This window comes from Microcaecilia unicolor, chromosome 5, assembly GCF_901765095.1.
Source record: "Microcaecilia unicolor chromosome 5, aMicUni1.1, whole genome shotgun sequence".
NCBI classification, from domain to species: domain Eukaryota; kingdom Metazoa; phylum Chordata; class Amphibia; order Gymnophiona; family Siphonopidae; genus Microcaecilia; species Microcaecilia unicolor.
In genome coordinates this window covers 80,755,638-80,774,351 of record NC_044035.1, presented here as the reverse complement: position 1 = coordinate 80,774,351, position 18,714 = coordinate 80,755,638, and the positions used below count along the sequence as shown (strand labels likewise).

The window sequence follows — 18,714 nt, the reverse complement described above, 5'->3', positions numbered from 1 at the left end:
ACATGTGGATAATGGGGAGCCGGTTGATATTGTATATCTGGATTTTCAGAAGGCGTTTGACAAAGTGCCGCACGAAAGACTCCTGAAGAAATTGCAGAGTCATGGAATCGGAGGTAGGGTACTATTATGGATTAAGAACTGGTTGAAAGATAGGAAGCAGAGAGTAGGATTGCGTGGCCAGTATTCTCAGTGGAGGAGGGTAGTTAGTGGGGTCCCGCAGGGGTCTGTGCTGGGTCCGTTGCTTTTTAATGTATTTATAAATGACCTAGAGATGGGAATAACTAGTGAGGTAATTAAATTCGCCGATGACACAAAATTATTCAGGGTCGTCAAGTCGCAGGAGGAATGTGAACGATTACAGGAGGACCTTGCGAGACTGGGAGAATGGGCGTGCAAGTGGCAGATGAAGTTCAATGTTGACAAGTGCAAAGTGATGCATGTGGGTAAGAGGAACCCGAATTATAGCTACGTCTTGCAAGGTTCCACGTTAGGAGTTACGGATCAAGAAAGGGATCTGGGTGTCGTCGTCGATGATACGCTGAAACCTTCTGCTCAGTGTGCTGCTGCGGCTAGGAAAGCGAATAGAATGTTGGGTGTTATTAGGAAGGGTATGGAGTCCAGGTGTGCGGATGTTATAATGCTGTTGTATCGCTCCATGGTGCGACCGCACCTGGAGTATTGTGTTCAGTACTGGTCTCCGTATCTCAAAAAAGATATAGTAGAATTGGAAAAGGTACAGCGAAGGGCGACGAAAATGATAGTGGGGATGGGACGACTTTCCTATGAAGAGAGGCTGAGAAGGCTAGGGCTTTTCAGCTTGGAGAAGAGACGGCTGAGGGGAGATATGATAGAAGTGTATAAAATAATGAGTGGAATGGATCGGGTGGATGTGAAGCGACTGTTCACGCTATCCAAAAATACTAGGACTAGAGGGCATGAGTTGAAGCTACAGTGTGGTAAATTTAAAACGAATCGGAGAAAATTTTTCTTCACCCAACGTGTAATTAGACTCTGGAATTCGTTGCCGGAGAACGTGGTACGGGCGGTTAGCTTGACGGAGTTTAAAAAGGGGCTAGATAGATTCCTAAAGGACAAGTCCATAGACCGCTATTAAATGGACTTGGAAAAATTCCGCATTTTTAGGTATAACTTGTCTGGAATGTTTTTACGTTTAGGGAGCGTGCCAGGTGCCCTTGACCTGGATTGGCCACTGTCGGTGACAGGATGCTGGGCTAGATGGACCTTTGGTCTTTCCCAGTATGGCACTACTTATGTACTTATGTAACACAGTATAAGCAGATTCATTGTGGTAAGGGCAGGATTATGACATAGGCGAACTAGGCCCATGTTGGAAGGCCTTCTCAGATGTGCTAATTCAATGAACCCCACAGAATACTTTTGCCCTGGTAACTCAGCTGCTGGTAGAAAGAAGTATGTGTGGGGTGGGGGTGGAGAGGTAGGGGGAGGACAGAGCCATCACTCCCTGCAGATCTTTGTCTGATCTCCCTACCCTGTGTATTGTCCTACAGTCAGCAAGAGGGCTCAGCAAGTAGTGATTACCACTTACTGCTTCCTCCTCCGAACATTTTTTCTGCAGTCAGAACCATTCAACACCTGTTTATGGGAACTTTAAAATGAAATTATATTACCGGGGGGGGGGGGGGGGGGGGGGGGGGGGAATATACTTGTTTGGCAAGGGTCCACCAAAGAGATAATCCTGCCTTGATTGTGGATATCCTGAAAGCCAAACTGGCTGCCATATCATTACAACTCAAGTCTAGGAAGCTGTTGAGTAACAGAACCAAAATGTGGAGTTATCAGACAACTCCAGGTCATCAGAGAAAGGCAGAGCTGGTCCTGCTTTACAAAGTTTGGGGGGAGAGCAGGGGCATAGCCAGATGGCAAATTTTGGGTGGGCCTGAGCCCAAGGTGGGTGGGCATGGAATTCACTCCCCCAGTCCCCCTCTGGTTTGCTCCTCTCTCAACCCCTCCCTGCCCACAAACCCCAAATATTAAATACTTGAGCTGGAGGGGATCCCCAAACCCTGCCAGCTGAAGATTTCCTCCTCCTCCTCGAGCAGCCAGCACTCTTCCAAATGGCAGCCAGCAGCACTTGCCTCAAACTGATTCTGTTGCCAGAAGGCCATGTATGCTCAGTGCTTTGGCATGTGCGAAAACTGAGCATGTGCAGAAGGGCTGGTTTCAGTGTCAGCTCAAGGCAAGTGCTGCTGGCTGACATTTGGAAGAGCGCTGGCTGCCCAAGGAGAGGAAATCTTCAGCTAACAAGAGTGTCACAATTTTGGGTGGGCCTGAGTCCAAAGTGGGTGGGCCCTGGCCCACCTGTGGCTACGCCACTGGGGGAGAGGGAGGGATGTTTAAACTAGGACTGACTCAGTCTGGTAACTCTATCCAAGTGTTACTTCATAGTTTATTGCATCTTAACTCACTATTAGATTATAAGCATTGCCAATGAAATAGAAGGGTAATACAAACAGCAAATTTTATGTAATATTTCCAGGTGTTTGTAGTGGTATGTGACTGGAAGCCATTACTACCCACAACAGCAAGAGCTGAGATGATTAATCTCAGAATGTCTCCAAAACTTGTACATCCTAACACAGTGAACTGATAGTTTGTGTAGTGTCATTACTGAATAATATTGTTGAGCATGGGCAATACTATCATTAGACAGGAAGAGTCTCCTGTCATGGTTTCACCTTCCTGTTACAATCCGAGATTGGTATTTCTAATTTTCCGTAGAAAAAATAAAAACAGGATAACCAGTTTCAGGATCCTTTATCCGAACCCCTGAAGCCAGTGTATATTGGTGAGATTAAAGGCTCAGTTCAAGTTTTGGGGCGAAAAGAAAAAAAAGGTGCACAAAACCAAGAATTTCCTGTAGCGCTAGATAGGGGAACAATCCACAGAAAACATTGTGCGAGCCATAGCTTCTACATAAAAGGAATCAAGGACAAGACTCGGGTAAAAGGCCCACACCACTTTCTGCACGGGTTTCCGCATGCAGAGTTCTGCTTCGGAATTCTCTATTTTCTAAATGTGGAAGGAAATCAAATTCCTGGACAATGTAAAATCTCTTCTAAAACAGACTCACAAGAGCTCTGCACCTTTTTCACCTAGGTTCCACATAAAACTTCAATCTAGCTCTCAGTTTTTTCCAATGTAGCTATAAACTCTTTCTTCAGTCTAGGGGACTTTCACTAAAGCGGTAACTGTTTTTGCATTATTTTTTTTACAATTAACCACATGCTAATTCATGCGTTAAAAGCGTTTTGTGGTAGAGAGTGTAACTAGGTGGGGAATCGGCAGAGAGCGGGCATGATGAGAATATTGCAGTTAGCGTGCAGTAACCAACAATTGTCCTGTTAATGTGGGCCCATTTAGGAGGCAGTAAGTGCATCCACCCTATATGCAACTAGGGTTATCACATGCTAATGGATATTTTAATGCATGAACTGCAAAAGAAATGCTGGGCATGCTCCCGAACAGGTACCACATTAAACTGTACTCACTGTATATTAATTTATTGTGCTAACGGCATGATAACTGCAAAATGTAACACACTTTAGTAAAGGACCCCTGTGTTATCTGCACAGATCTAGACAACATGCAACCAATTTTCACAAGTCTCTTCTCCACTGTTCATGATTTACAAGGTCCTTTACCTGATACAGGCTGACATATTGCTTCCTCAGCCATTGCAGTCTCTGGTCAGGGAACTTCCTCATTTTTCTTACAGCTTTTGTTAGTTCCAACAATCCATCATAAAGTACTTTGGCTGTAAACTTTGGAGCCACAAAGTGCAACAGCTTGTTATCAGTAGTATGAAGCCCATATTGCAGTGTTACACCATTTTCTTCAAGAGTCATATTACAGAGTTTATTCTGAACACACACAGTGTGCATATCAATGCCTGGATGCCCCATGTAAACAGCTTTTACTGAAAACAAATCCAAGAAGCCTCCCACCAACCCACTGACACTAGTGGTGGTAAGAAACTGAAATCTGTTGTGGCTGAGCTCGGCACTACTTCCCGGTCCTCCTGGTTTGATTTTAGCATTGGCCAGGCAGGTCGTTGTGAGTTTGGTCCAGGTCAAGGTGCAGTTATCAGGCTGAAGCTGCAGGAAACAGCGTACGGAGAGGTGTGCCTCCTGGTCGTAGTGGATCACAGTTGCTCCCTGTTGAAGGAACTGATGGACATCAGTTCGGATCGATAACACATACCAAGGGATTAGCTCTGTGCCATGGCTAAATGCCTTTTGCTCCTCTTCAGCTCCATGCAGATCCCATTCTTTTGGCTGTTCACCTATATCATTTTCAGAGTCTGAAAGATCTCCCATTATAAACCTAAGTGTAAAGGAACACACAACATGTACTTCTACTGTAAGATTTAAATCCATAAGCAAACAAAATGGTGCAAGTATTACCAAAGCATAAGAAAAAGGATATATTAACACACAGTCTGCAACAAGTACAGAACAAACTACCTAGACTTCTCCCAGTCCTTATGATTAATCAACTAAGGCTCATGTTTATCTTTTAAGTGAATCAATGGGAATGAGGGGAAGGGACGAATTGGAAAGGCGGGAGAGCAATCCCAAAACAGGACTGTTCTATAAAAACATACTTTGCTAGTGCTTCACCCTTCCTGTCAATGGTATAGGCTACTTCCTGCTCATGGCAGATTCAAGGCTTTCAATGAGAAGGAAGTTCAGAGTCACTGGTGAGAACCTGTTACCTGTGCCTTATATTGGACTACACCAAAAAAGTGGAAAACGATTCATCAATGTGGTTATCCTTTTCCTCTAAGGGTCATTTGTGGACTCATTTCAACTATGTGCACTCATTTCTTGTGCACGGTCTTGTAAAGACCATCTGATATCCCCCCCCCCTTTTTTTTGGAGCTGTTCAGCTTTAGTATTAGACTATATCTACAAAAGACTCCTGAGGCAGGCACTCAGTGCCAAAACACAGTGCCGTGTCGATTTTATTTACATAACGGCAAGAGCCTTTTATGTAATGGCAATACAAGTTCCTTGTCATGTAATTTTTATACAATATATGCGTTAACGTTAAACATAGCATTTTTGAAGTGCCCTTGTTTGTGGAGCCTTCTTCCGTTTCCCACTTTTTTGGTGTGTTGCATTTACTACGTGGGACTCTTGTGTTCAGCTACCATTTGGTTACTTATATTGGACTAACATGGCCATGTTGCAGGACTTAAGTCCCCTCCTAGGAGACAAACATAGAATATGAAGACAGATAAAGGCTACTGGGCCCATCTAGTTTGCTCAGTTCAGGCTCTCCCTTCAATAACTAAACTTGCAAGCAAAGGCAAAACATATTTACTTCCTAATAAGGTTACCTGCCTCTTTAGAGTATCATTTCAAACCATCAGCCAGTCAATCTGAGCATCACAGAGTGGTATTCATTGACCATCCTACGGGCCATAAATGAGTCAAGTTTTGCGGGGCTCCTTATTGAACATGCATGAGACAGATTCACGTGCATACTACCTTCACTGTATGCAAATCTATCTTGTGCATATTCATTATAAACGATCACACAATAATAGGTTCATTAATATTCCAATATAGTTATACAATTTGCATATACCATACACTTTTTATAAGTATAACAGATATCACCTCTTCATTTATAAACTTTATTATATCACAAATATCCATTCTACAAAATAGAAAACATTTTGTAGAATGGATATTTGTGATATAATAAAGTTTATAAATGAAGAGGTGATATCTGTTATGGCTATGTAAAGTGTATGGGATGTGCATATTCATTAGGGATAGCCCAAGGAATCCAGAGAGACATATACACATGGAGCAGAAATGAGACAAGAGTAAGTCTAAAGTCAGAGACCAGTTGTTGCAGAATGACTTCCCTTTGAGCTGCATCAGAGGCCCCACAATAAAAAAGACCAGATCCTGAAATCAATTCCCATCCCACACAAATACATCACTAAAAATGAGAAACAAGAGGTTCTTGCTTACATACCTAATAAAAAATGAACCTGAAAATTTGATACAATATGCAAAAGCCACAAAAAAGGACATAAAAATGTTATTTTGTTTCAGTGATGTACCCCTGATGCAGCCCATGGGCAAAACACACCACGTCAGGTATCATTCTTCTTGAAATTGATGTCTTGATTACATTTCACTTATACAGTTGGTTTCTGATTCTGGATTTAATCTATTGTCTGATTTTGGCTTCCCTGGACTTTATGTAAGAGTGAATTTCCCCTCTCGTTGCCTGAGGCCCCTTCATCAGGCAAAACCTGAAAACCCAAACCCTTTGTGACCCTCAAGCACCAGACTGTGTGCCATCGGCATGAATTACTTCACAGTCATGTGGATGCTGTGCTAGCTTCTGGAAGAATGTAAAGATGATTTTTTTTAATTAGTCTAAATTTTGAAGTGGGATTTTTTTAAAAATAATTGGATACCAAGAAAATGATACATGATTTGACAGCGCGAAGTATGGGCTAATTAGAAAAACTTTAAACGTTAAGGCGATTGAGGAATTGCAGTTATGGACTCCTGAAGCAGCTCCTATGAAGCAAGGGGCCCTTGTTGAGTTCTTGTACCTTTCTTTGGATGCATCTTCTGTTTTATGAGGACACAATATGAGATAAGTGAACTCTAGGTTTATTTTTCACTTTACGAATTAAAAGCTGTGATGTTTTTGATGCATAAGACATACTGCTGGAAGACCAGCATTGGTGGCTTTATTAATTGTTTGTGCTCTCCCTACTGGGTTAATATTTTTGATAGAATGGCTTTTTTCGCCACATTCAAAGTCTTTTAAGGGGGAGTTTTTTGCCGATGTGTGTTGTTAGAAAGATTGGTGATTGGGTAAGTTGTAGCCCCCAGTTTGAACTTATCTTCTGCTGGAGATGTTTAACTCTGAGGTCTGTAAAGAACCTTTTTTTAATTAGATTATTTTTCTAACATTTGGTACTGAGGGCAATATTACATGATAGGCTCAACTGCCTTAACGTTTAAGATGTTTGACTCCTGTAGCTGTGTTTGAATTTCCTAATTAGAAAAACCCAATTGTAAACACTGATAATGGGAAAATAAATAATCATTTTACAAAAATATACAGAACTTCAAAATTAGCCCTTTTTGAGTGAAATGGTATCTGAGTATGGTGAAACAAACAGTAGAAACAGTGTTAGACAGCAAAGATGTTACTTATAGGTTACCAACATTATCAGTCCCTCTACAGTCCCAAGTGCCACATTTTTAGAATATTATCTAGAACTGTTAAATCGAGGAGACAGCAGTTTATCATAAAAATGAAATTTAACGTTAAATAACATTTGTGACAAAAGCATGGCAAAGGCCAAGAAATGCAGAAAACCAACTTACAGGACGCGGTTTGACTCAAGGGCATTCTTAACCTGTGTCGCACTGTGGAGTGTTGGGAATGAAAAAGAGGGAAAAGAAGTGTTAGCATGGTGTGCCTGGGTCAAGAAGGGTTAACTAGGAGGGGGAGGGGCAGAAAAAAAAACACATCCAAGGGCTAGCATTTGAGATAGTTACTACACAGAGGTGAACAAATAAAGGTATTGATCTGATCCTAAATCTGACTATACCTTAAACAGCTTTACTGCAGCATTCTCTTTACAAAGTGTAAGAGAAAGATGAAACAGAAGTGATGAACATATGTACATGCACTGAGAAATATTAGTGGTAGTGGTGGTAATTAGGTGCATTACATAACATGCGTGGCAGGAAAAACAGGGTTATCAACATGCCCAGTCTGTGGTATATATTGTCTGCACTGGGTGGATTCTGATGTGCTTACCCTGCTATTAGATGACGACTGGGACTACTGTTCCCTCTAAGCTGAGCAGGAGTCTTTCATCTATAGTCCTGCCAGGAGAGGGTGCTGTTTCACTATCACATTCTATAAAGTGAAAGACAGGCAAGCTCTTCAGGACTCCGGGGAACTTGCCTGTCCCTACCGTAGTGATGGAAGACACAATATTGAAACACTGCACCCCCTACTGGCAGCAATGCAGTTGGAGGACTCCCGCCCAGCTTAGAGGAAACAGTGACTGGGAAATATTTTAAACAGCCTAGCATCATCATATACATTTGGTAGAGACCACTTTAAAATGTCGTGAAACATCAGCAATATTTGTTATGTCCCAAAAAGCTCTTTAGACAATATTTAGTCCATGGCCGGACATTTTTGTTTTCCTAAAGCTGGCTGCCGTGGCTGAATCAGATCTAGATATTCAGTGCCGACACCCAGATAGCTCTTCAGGCAAGTTAGAACTGCGATGTACAGTATGTGGTCCTACTTGACTGCAGAGTTACCCTGGAAGAAGCAGAGAATATCATCAGTGACTGCATAACATCTGGCTTCACCTCTGCTCCGCCACCAAACTGCCCCGGCACTATTCAGATAGCACCACTGTGGTCTGACGTGATATTCAGCAGAACTATCTGGGGGAGCCAGTCCGCAGGAGTTAATCAAGCAGGAGCCACTCTTGCTTGCTTAACACCCATTGAATATCAGCCCCTATGGAATTTGTGTAATTCATGTCATTCTAATTTTCAGCGCGCGCTATTCACAGAAGCATGCTGCATATTATAAAACAAATAGCGCATACTAAAAACAAAATGAATGAAACAAAAGAAAATAACATTCCAAAGTGAAATGAAGTAAACAGAAAATGAATCAAACGTTGTTTTCTTTCCATGCACACCCTGAACTTCAGCACAGGGTGATTAATACCTGCAACATCTTCAGATTACAGTGACTACTCAGTGAAGTCCTTGTGTGCATCTTGTAAGAAAATGATTTACATTACTTTGTATAACTGCAAAGTTAAAAAGAAACTTCTTGAATAGATAGAACTACGCTCTTAATCACCGTCGGTACAAGTGCGTGACTCTGATGCCTGACTAAAACCCTCCCGGAGCTTTCAGACTGTGTACAAAAGGAGATGATCTATTTCAAGTAGTTGCATAAGCTAGCTACCCAGATACTTCAAAAGCAGACACACATGGGTGAAAACAGACCCTGGGATACTGTTTCTAACAACCCTATGCAATAAAACATGATACAGTGGATAACTGTCACCAATAATGATCCTATAGAGTTACATTCCTAAGCCAGTCATTAGCAGTGTACGATTTCTTAAGCTTAAATGGCAATTATGACATCTCCAAGTTATCACTTCACACAGATGAACTGGAAAATAACAAGAGGGCAGAGTCTCCATCAAAGCCTCAGGCATCTGAATAAGTGTGGTGGGGGGGGGGGGGGGGGGGGGGGGGAGAAAGAGTATGTACACATGCCTTTTTAGCTATTTTCCTAATGTTATGAGATCACAGTGTGCTTGTCTTTACCATCCAATTAAAACCACATATTTCATAAGACTCAGGGACCCAGAAAGGGAATTTCTTTTAGATCCACCTATACATGGAGATGAACATATATCTCAGAAAGTGGGCTTGATTAAGTTTTACATGGAGTTTCCCATCTCCACAACTAGCAGTACACAGTATACACAGGGTGATACAACTCTACTCAAACTCACTTAATTAGATTATTTTGAGCAAGTCAGTAATTCCCTCCTTGTGAAGGAGTAGCCTAGTGGTTAGTGCAGTGGACTTTGATCCTGGGGAACTGAGTTCGATTCCCACTGCAGCTCCTTGTGACTCTGGACAAGTCACTTAACCCTCCATTGCCCCTGGTACAAAATAAGTACCTGAACATATGTAAACCGCTTTGAATGTAGTTGCAAAAACCTCAGAAAGGCGGTATATCAAGTCCCATTTCCCTTTCAACACAAAAGGTTCCTATATAATATAGGTGCATTAAAATTAAAGCATGAAGTAACCACCCTTAGTATAAGCGTTAATTAATGCACTACATACAAAGGTCCACAACCAGCAAAATCTGTGCACTATTTATAGCTAATATGCCAGTATATGCTAAACAGGTACATACCACACTAACAATCTCATCAGTCCATAGGGTATCATGTGCTAATGCCCCCAAAGTGGGGTTCTGAACTGAAAGTGTTCTTTCAGTACAATAAGCTGTCAATATGCAGATCTGGCATGCTACTACTGCAAGAAAACCATGTTCTCGGTCTTCTCCCTATACAAACAGGATGAGATTTTCAGTTGTTGAAGAGTGTTTCAGTTATTAGCTTAGTATAACAGTATTTGGCTACCTTCTCTGGAGCTTCACTGTAGAAAGTACTCCAGGGCACGGCTTACAAGAGCAGACAGAGCACCTTCTTACCTGCCCACTCTGTTCCAATGTAAGCTGCCCTGGCATAAGCAAATTTAAAGTGTCAGATATCATTGAAAGTGAACTGCTACTTCTTGGAATAACAGAAAGATATGCTTAGATTTTGAGGAGGGCTTGGCGAGTGAAAGTGGTGGGTAGAGTCAGAAGTGTAGCCAGGTTTTGCAGCCAGGGGAAGCACACCTGTTAGGCGCTCATGGGAGACCGAAGGGCTGATCCACACTGGCACCATTTCAAAATCTGTTTGGAAGAGCAGTCACTTCCCTTGTGTACCCCTAGCTAAGCTTCTGGGTAGAGCTGGACATCTCTCAAAGTGGCTAATATGCTAGGATTTCTTACTGATAAGTTTAGGCAGGGCTAGATGAAGGCTGGGTTGCTGGCTGTTAAGCATATCCAATATATTTGTAAATGTGTGACTTTATTGTGATTTTAAGTTTTTAATATTGTAAATGGCTTCAGACATTATGAGAGGTCAGAGGTTGTATGTATTTAAATTATCAAATATATATTATTATATTTACTTACATTGGTACATTAGATAATTCTACAACAAGGGACAGGGCATCTATGAATTTTATTGATGATATGCAAGAGGTTCTATGTATTTAAATAATTACATATATCCAACTATATTTATTTACATTGGTACATTAGATAACTCTGCAACAAGGGATAAGGCATCTATGATTTCATTGATGATATGCAAGAGGTTCTATGTATTTAAATTATTAAATATATCACATCATTATATTTACTTACAATGGTACATCAGATAATTCTGCAACAAGGGACAGGGTATCTATGATCTCATTGATGATATGCAATCGGATATATGTTGCATTAAAGAATCCTGACATGGAATGGCAGATGTGATGGTTCTTAATCAAATCTGCCCTTCTAATAATCTGTATAAGATAAGATAACTGTTGCCATACTGGGACAGACTGAAGGTCCATCAAGCCCAGAATCCTATTTCCAACAGTGGCCAAACCAGGTCACAAGTACCTGGAAAGATCCCAAAACAGTACATTTTATGCTGCTTATCCTAGAAATACCACAAACGCAATATACACAAAGTATATGAATGCAAATGCAGTCTACATAGAGGCTCTATAAATACTGTAAAGTGAAGTAGAGTCTCATATATTTGACACGAAAATTTTTTTTTCACTCAATAGGTGAATAACTAGCTCGTGTTCAATGTTTAATCATTGACTCAACCTCCACCAACCTCTTCTTATCACTCATTAATGACTATTAATCAATATAGCACTCTCAATATAGTCTAAATATATACAACACTTAGCTTAGGCAGGTTGGTGCACTCATAAACCCCAACAGGTCCCCGTTTCGTGTTAACTTATCAAGGGGGAGTCACCAATTCCGATAACTGCCTCAAATGTGTGTGCATATATTCCCTCGTGTTATCCTAGAAATAAGCAGTGGATTATCCCCAACTCCATCTTAATAATGGCTTATGGTCTTTTCTTTTAGGAAGCTATCCAAACCTTTTTAAAACCTCGCTAAGCTAACTGCTTTTATCACATTCTCTGGCAACGAATTCCAGAGCTTAATTACACATTGAGTGAAGAAATATTTTCTACAATTTGTTTTAAATGTACTACTTTGTAGCTTCATTGCGTGCTCCCTAGTCCTAGTATTTTTGGAAAGAGTAAACAAGTGATTCACGTCTACCTGTTCCACTCCACTCATTATTTATAGACTGCTATCATATCTCCCCCTCAGCCATCATTTCTCCAACCTGAAGAGCCTTAGTTGCTTTAGCCTTTCCTCATTGGGAAGTTGACCCATCCCCTTTATCATTTTCATCACCCTTCTCTGTACCTTTTCTAATTCCACTATATCTATTTTTAGTTGTGGTGACCAGAATTGTACACAGTATTTGAGGTGCAGTCGCACCATAGAGCAATAAAAAGGCATTATAAAGTCCTCATTTTTGTCTTCCATTCCTTTCCTAATAATACCTAACATTCTATTTGCTTTCTTAGCTGCCTTCGCACACTGAGCAGAGGGTTGCAACGTATCATCAATGATGACACTTAGATCCCTTTCCTGGTCGGTGACTCCTAATGTGAAACCTTGAATCACATAACTATAGTTTGGGTTCCTCTTTCCCACATGTATCACTTTGGAATTGCTCATATTAAACGTCATCTGCCAATTTACTTTATACCAAATACAATTAAAAAAAACAGACGGAGAAAGAAGTGGTAACGCAGGAAATGAAATTGATGTGGACAATCTTACGGCTATTTTAGAACAGTCATTGGACAATGTCACAAAAAGAGCGACGCTGATTGTATCTTTTGTGTTTCAACAAGATTTAAATTCAATTATGAGACTATTTTAAATCGGCGAACCATAAATTTGGAGGTGAAAAAATAAACGTCATCTGCCATTTAGATGTTCAGTCTCCCAGTCTCGTAAGGTCCTCTTATAATTTTTCACAATCCTCTTGCGATTTAACAACTTTGAATATCTTTGTGTCATCAGCAAATTTAATTACCTCACTAGTTACTCCCATCTCTAAATAATTTATAAATATGTTAAAAAGCAGCAGTCCCAGAACAGACCCCTGGGAACCCCACTATCTACCCTTCTCCATTGAGAGTACTGACCATTTAATCCTACTCTCTGTTTTCTATTTTTCAACTAGTTTTTAATCCACAATAGAACACTACCTCCTATCCCATGACTCTCCAATTTCCTCTGGAGTCTTTCATGAGGTACTTTATCAAATGCCTTTTGAAAATAAAGATACACAATATCGTCTGGCTCACCTTTATCCACATGTTTGTTCACCCCTTCAAAGAAATGTAGTAGATTGGTGAACCAAGATTTCTCTTCACCAAATCCATGTTGGTTTTGTCTCATTAATCCATGCTTTTGAATAGGCTCTGTAATTTTGTTCTTTATAATAGTCTCTACCAGCTTTGCATTGGTAACTACAGAGATGGTGATTTATCTTGTTCAAAGTTTAGTTAGCAAAGTGTAATGTGATTGTCCAACTAAAGTGGGTTGTGAGGAGTAGCCTAGTGGTTAGTGCAGCGGACTTTGATCCTGGGGAATTGGGTTCAATTCCTACTGCAGCTCCTTGTGACTGTGGGCAAGTCACTTAACCCTCCATTGCCTCAGGTACAAAATAAGTACCTGTATATATGTAAACTGCTTTGAATGTAGTTGCAAAATACCACAGAAAGGCAGTAAATCAAGTCCTATTTCCCTTTCCTTTATATGTCTTGATACTTTTTCTGTGTTTTTAGAATAGTGATGCTAATGAAACAAAATCCATTGAGCTGGCTTAGTTGCTGGTATAATCTTTGCTAAACTTGGACTATATATCTGCTTGTGAATGGTGTCTTCAACTTACACATGGATGATGTCAGTTCTCTTTCTACTACTATATTATCTCTGGTGTTTTCACGATATATTTTTCAATGAACTCATACACTGGGGATTCTGTATTGCAACATATATCCGGTTGCATATCATCAATGAAATCATAAATGTCCTGGTCTCTTATTGTAGACTAATGTATCGATAGAAGCAAGTATCATGCTATGATATATACAATGCAATTCGCTTAAGTGCAAGGGTCTGGGACCCAAGAAATACATGCAGTTAACCGGAGTGTGCACTTGACCGTTGTGATCCAAAGAAGCTTGAAATCTGATAAACACATGTACTGTTTATTATACGTATAGTATACAGTCTCCGGAGTGATCAAAAGATGCTTGACATCTGATAAACATATATACAGTACTGTTTATTATACGTACAGTATACAGTCTTCGTTAACTGACGTTATTTATTTGTAACATTTGTATCCCACATTTTCCCACCCATTAGCAGGCTCAATGTGGCTTACATTATACAGTCTCCATTAACTGACATTAGACTTACTTGAAGTAATCAGCCATAGTCCTCTGTACACTATTGGGTCTGTGAGTTCCATAGACTACGTCTGCCAGACGGTAAAAACTGTCATAGCACTGACATCTAGTAGTCTCCAGATAGGCCCGCATGATGTTGAGATTCCCCAGCATGCTTGCAAAAGTGACAAGAGGTTGTTGAATTTCGTAAGCATGTGCCTCGCTGCTCATTTCATAATCTGCTTCATCATCAGCCGTTGCCTGCGTGTAGGCGCATATCTCGACATCAGTGCTGTCGGAAGCTGTTTGTAGATCGTAATCAACAGCTACATAGTGATGAAACTCCTTTTCAGTAACACCGGCTGGGATGTCAATAGCCTGTTCATCTGACGTGTTTGCAACAGCTGCATCTGTTTCATCCCTCTCCACATCCTTAACAAAGCTTGCCCACTTGTAGCAGTTCACAGTGGTTGCCTGTGTAACATGATTCCAGGCTTCTTTCTGCATATGTCGGGAATCCAACAGTGTTAGATTACGAGCCAGTTCAGCAGCATGTTTATCCTTGCCAGTCTGGTCATCCATACTGCTCATCAGATGACGTAGCACAAGAGCCTGATAATGTTTTTTGAAATTGGCTATTATGCCCTGAGTATCAGGGAAAGTTCTCCACAGAGTGGATGAACACAAAATCCCACGGGGTACAAATACAGAAAAACAAAGTGGGAAGTGGACCAATGACTTCAGGACGCCAAGACTGTGGTGATATAAAGATTAATAAACTTTATTATAGACTTGACACAGTACTGTATTTCGGCCACAGGCCTGCCTCAGAAGTCTAAAAAATCATTTAAAAGGAAAAAATTTATTTTATAAAATAATTGTGACATAAATACATAAAATATTAGTGACATAAATACAGAACAATATTTGTAAGTGAAAAACATCGACGAAAATAAAATGAATTAAATCATAAAATTTACAAGCATATAATTCATCCACATTTACATCAAATAAAACAAAAACTTTTGGTAAAATTTTTATATTACAGACACACAGAAGCCCTGCAGAGTACAGCGAAGATCAGCTGAGAGGAGCACGTCTGTGTGGGCCGTGCACGCCGGAGTCAGAAGACAGCACTTCTGCTGGCGGGGGTTTGGGTGGAAGGGGCCCAGCCCGGAGGCGGGTGGGACTGTGGTGCCGCGCTCCTCTCAGGGGGGTGGCGACAACCTGGGGGGTGGCAGTGGGGGCGAGGCCCAGGGGGCGGCCTTGTCCCAGGCCCGGCCCAGTCTCTCGGCGGCCCTGGATGACAGCCAAACACTGTCACACTAAGCTAATAACAGAAGCACTGTAACAACTGAAAATCTCATCCTTTGTATTATAACACTTTCTCACTACACACCTACCAGATAATTATCAGTTGAAGTATTAGGACACAATGCAAGCTCTCTGGAACACTATGGAGCTCATTTTCAAAAGAGAAAAATGTCCAAAAAGTGGCATAAATATGTATTTGGACGCTTTTCTCACAAAACCAATTTTTAGATGTTATTCTGTGAAGTCCGTCAGAAGTGCATTCAAATCAGCAGAGGGCATGTCAGGGGCTTGTTAAGGGCAGGATCTGGGTGTTCCTAACACTTGAACATTTTTCAGCCATAATAGAACAAAACAAAACTGTCCAGGACTAAAATTAAGACGTTTTGAGCTAGACCTGTCTTTATAATGAATAAGGCACAAAGAGGCGCCCTAAATGACAAGATGACCACTGGAGGGAATTAGGGATGACCTCCCCTTACTCCCTCAGTGGTTACTAACCCCCTCCCACCCCCAAAACATGTGATTAAAAACATTGCTTGCCAGCCTCAGATGTTATACTCAGGTCCATTAGAACAGCATGCAGGTTCCTGAAGTAGTCTAGTGGTGGGTGCAGTGCACTGCAGACAGATGGACCCAGGCCATACCTCTCCCTACCTGTTACACTTGTGGAGGAAACTGTGAGCCCTCCAAAACTCACCAGAAACCCACTGTACCCACATATAGGTGCCCCCTTCACCCGTAAGGGCTATGGTAGTAGTGTACAGTTGGGAGGTAGTGGGTTTTGGGTGGGTTTTGGGGGGATCAGTAGACAAGATAAGGGAGCAATGGTGAGATGTGTACCTGGGTGCATTTCATGAAGTCCACTGCAGTGCCCCCTAGGGTGCCCTATTGCTTTCCTGGGATGTCTGGGGGACCAGTCTACTAAAAATGCTGGCTCCTCCTACATCCCATTGGCTTGATTTTATGCGTTTTGCACATGGACAGTTTTTTGTTTGAAAATGGACCAAAAAACAAAACGTCCAAATCAGAAAACCTTGTTCAAAACAGTATTTAAAAAAAAATGAACTTCTTTCCTATTCAGATTTTGGATGTTTATTGCAAAACGTCCAAAGTCTGACTTAGATGTCATATCGAAAATGCCCCTCCTCGTCTGTCTCTTCTGTCTCCTCCTATAGAGAAGATAGTGATGGGTGCCAATGTTGTGGAACACACAACACACAATGAATACCATTCAGCTTAAATATTGTGTGTGCATCTGGAGAGAGATTTCACAAATAGTTGTTCACACTGATCTCTTTTCTGATTTCAAACTGCATGAACTGACCTCTTTGTGTCCAGCTGCAAACGTTTTACTCTACCACAATTGCAAATGACAGTAGGATTAAACCTGGATAAACTGTTTGTTCTGTGGCCATAACAACTCAATGTTTGCAGCGGGATAAGGAATCTATGTCCATGGGTCTGATAATATCATTACAAAAAAATCTTATTATCTGTTTCAAAGAACCTGTTTTGTTGCTCAGTGTTTTTACTTGCAATGGGAATCCTAGGGAATATCTCAGAAAACCAGTGCAACCCTTCTTTGAAAGTGGGTGCTGCTGCTCTCCAGAGGAAATCCTTCATTTGAGTTCTGGATTCTGATCCCCAGAATAAAGAAACAAAGCATTAGACCAAAATGTTGTCGGATTGAGCCTGTAATGATTAGTGCTGCTTCAGTACTTGCTACATTTCAAACTTGTGCTAGTTCAATTATTTTTTGTCTATAGTCAACTCCCTGTCCTTAGGAACTACAAGGAGTCTAATTTTCAGAATTTACTCATTGGATATTTTTGAGATATCTGATTAATATGCACATCTGGTTTATCCTTAAAGCAAGCGTGGGATCAGCAGCACCTGCTCCCACACTGGATAAACACAAGTCCCTGAAAATTCAAAGAGAAGGAAATATGACAACGGGAAAGCAGGTCCATACTTTCTAATCTCATATTTTAAATTTAGGACCAAATATTCATCTTACGGTGATCAGCAGTTTTTAAGCTGCTACTGGCTGAATTAAGCCTGGATATTCGATGATGGGTCAATGTCTGGGCTCCAGCATTTGAATAACTGGGCAAGTACAGGCACCAGCTGATATTCAGATCGGTTAGGTCAGTGGTTAACGTTAGGACAGGTTTTTTTTTCCTATTCTCAGTGGCGTAGCAAGGGCGGGGCACTGGAGGCGGTCCGCCCCAGGTGTATGCTGCTGGAGGGTGCAGAGAGCAGCTGCGCGCCTGTCGGCTCCGCTGCTCTCTGTACCCTCCAACAGCCAAGAATGCACCCGGGGAGGAGGGTGTCACTGCGCCGGGGGGGGGGGGGGTCGTGCTGCACCCTGGGGGGACGGATGCTGCTGCACCCGGGGGGGGGGGGGGTGCAGCAGCGAACCGCCCCGGGTGGCAGACGACCTTGCTATGCCACTGCCTATTCTAACTTTGTGTACTTACTTAACCAGTTATTGGACTGAATATTACTGCTAACCGACTAAGTGACGGCTCCACCCTGGCACTAGCCAGAAAGCGCCATGGCTGCCAGAAGCAACACTCAGTGGCATTATCCACTTAACTGCTGCCGAATATTGGCAGATGAACAGCTCAGCAGGGTTTAACCAGGTGGCAGCAGCTCTTAGGGCCCTGTTTACTAAGCCGCGCTAGAGGCGTGTTAGTGCTTTTAGCAAGCGTTAACCATTAGCGCGCGCTGTGTAGGCGCCCACAATATTCCTATGGGCGCCTACACAGTTAGCATGCCCTAATTTTGTGCACGTGCTAAAAACGCTAGTGCACCTTAGTAAACAGAGCCCTTAGTGTTTCGATTTCTGATCTCAGTTAGGGTATACATAAAACATGAGCTAAAGAAAGTTGCCTTGCAGAAATTCCTATGACAAGAAGATCTGCAGTGAGTAAAAATTATACTTCTTAGAAAAGTGCTTATGAACACTGACTGCTTAGCAAAATGGCAGACATTTCTGTGAATTTGGCTACATTCCTTTCAGATCGTACTATGTGGTAACATAGTTTTTGGCATAGCATTGGTCTCTCTTTAAAAATCTTTTCCTTTTTTCCTCCCCTTCTCCATGTGATATGCCCAGGTGGCTCAAGACACCTGCCTGGCTCCTGAATGCTTCCTTGGAAGCCCATTCTTATGTAAGCGGTGATGA

General features: G+C 41.6%; 1 protein-coding gene across 1 annotated transcript in view; it reads right to left on the bottom strand.

Annotated features, from left to right (window-relative positions):
- The window catches only part of PLCE1 (phospholipase C epsilon 1), a 397,028-nt gene that overhangs the window by 103,535 nt on the left and 274,779 nt on the right, over nucleotides 1-18,714 (bottom strand). Inside the window, exons 7-8 of the mRNA XM_030203041.1 lie at nucleotides 7,413-7,454; nucleotides 3,684-4,365 (exon numbers count right to left, since the gene is read on the bottom strand). Coding sequence (XP_030058901.1) covers nucleotides 3,684-4,365; nucleotides 7,413-7,454 — 724 coding nt within the window. The remainder of the gene's footprint in view (nucleotides 1-3,683; nucleotides 4,366-7,412; nucleotides 7,455-18,714) is intronic.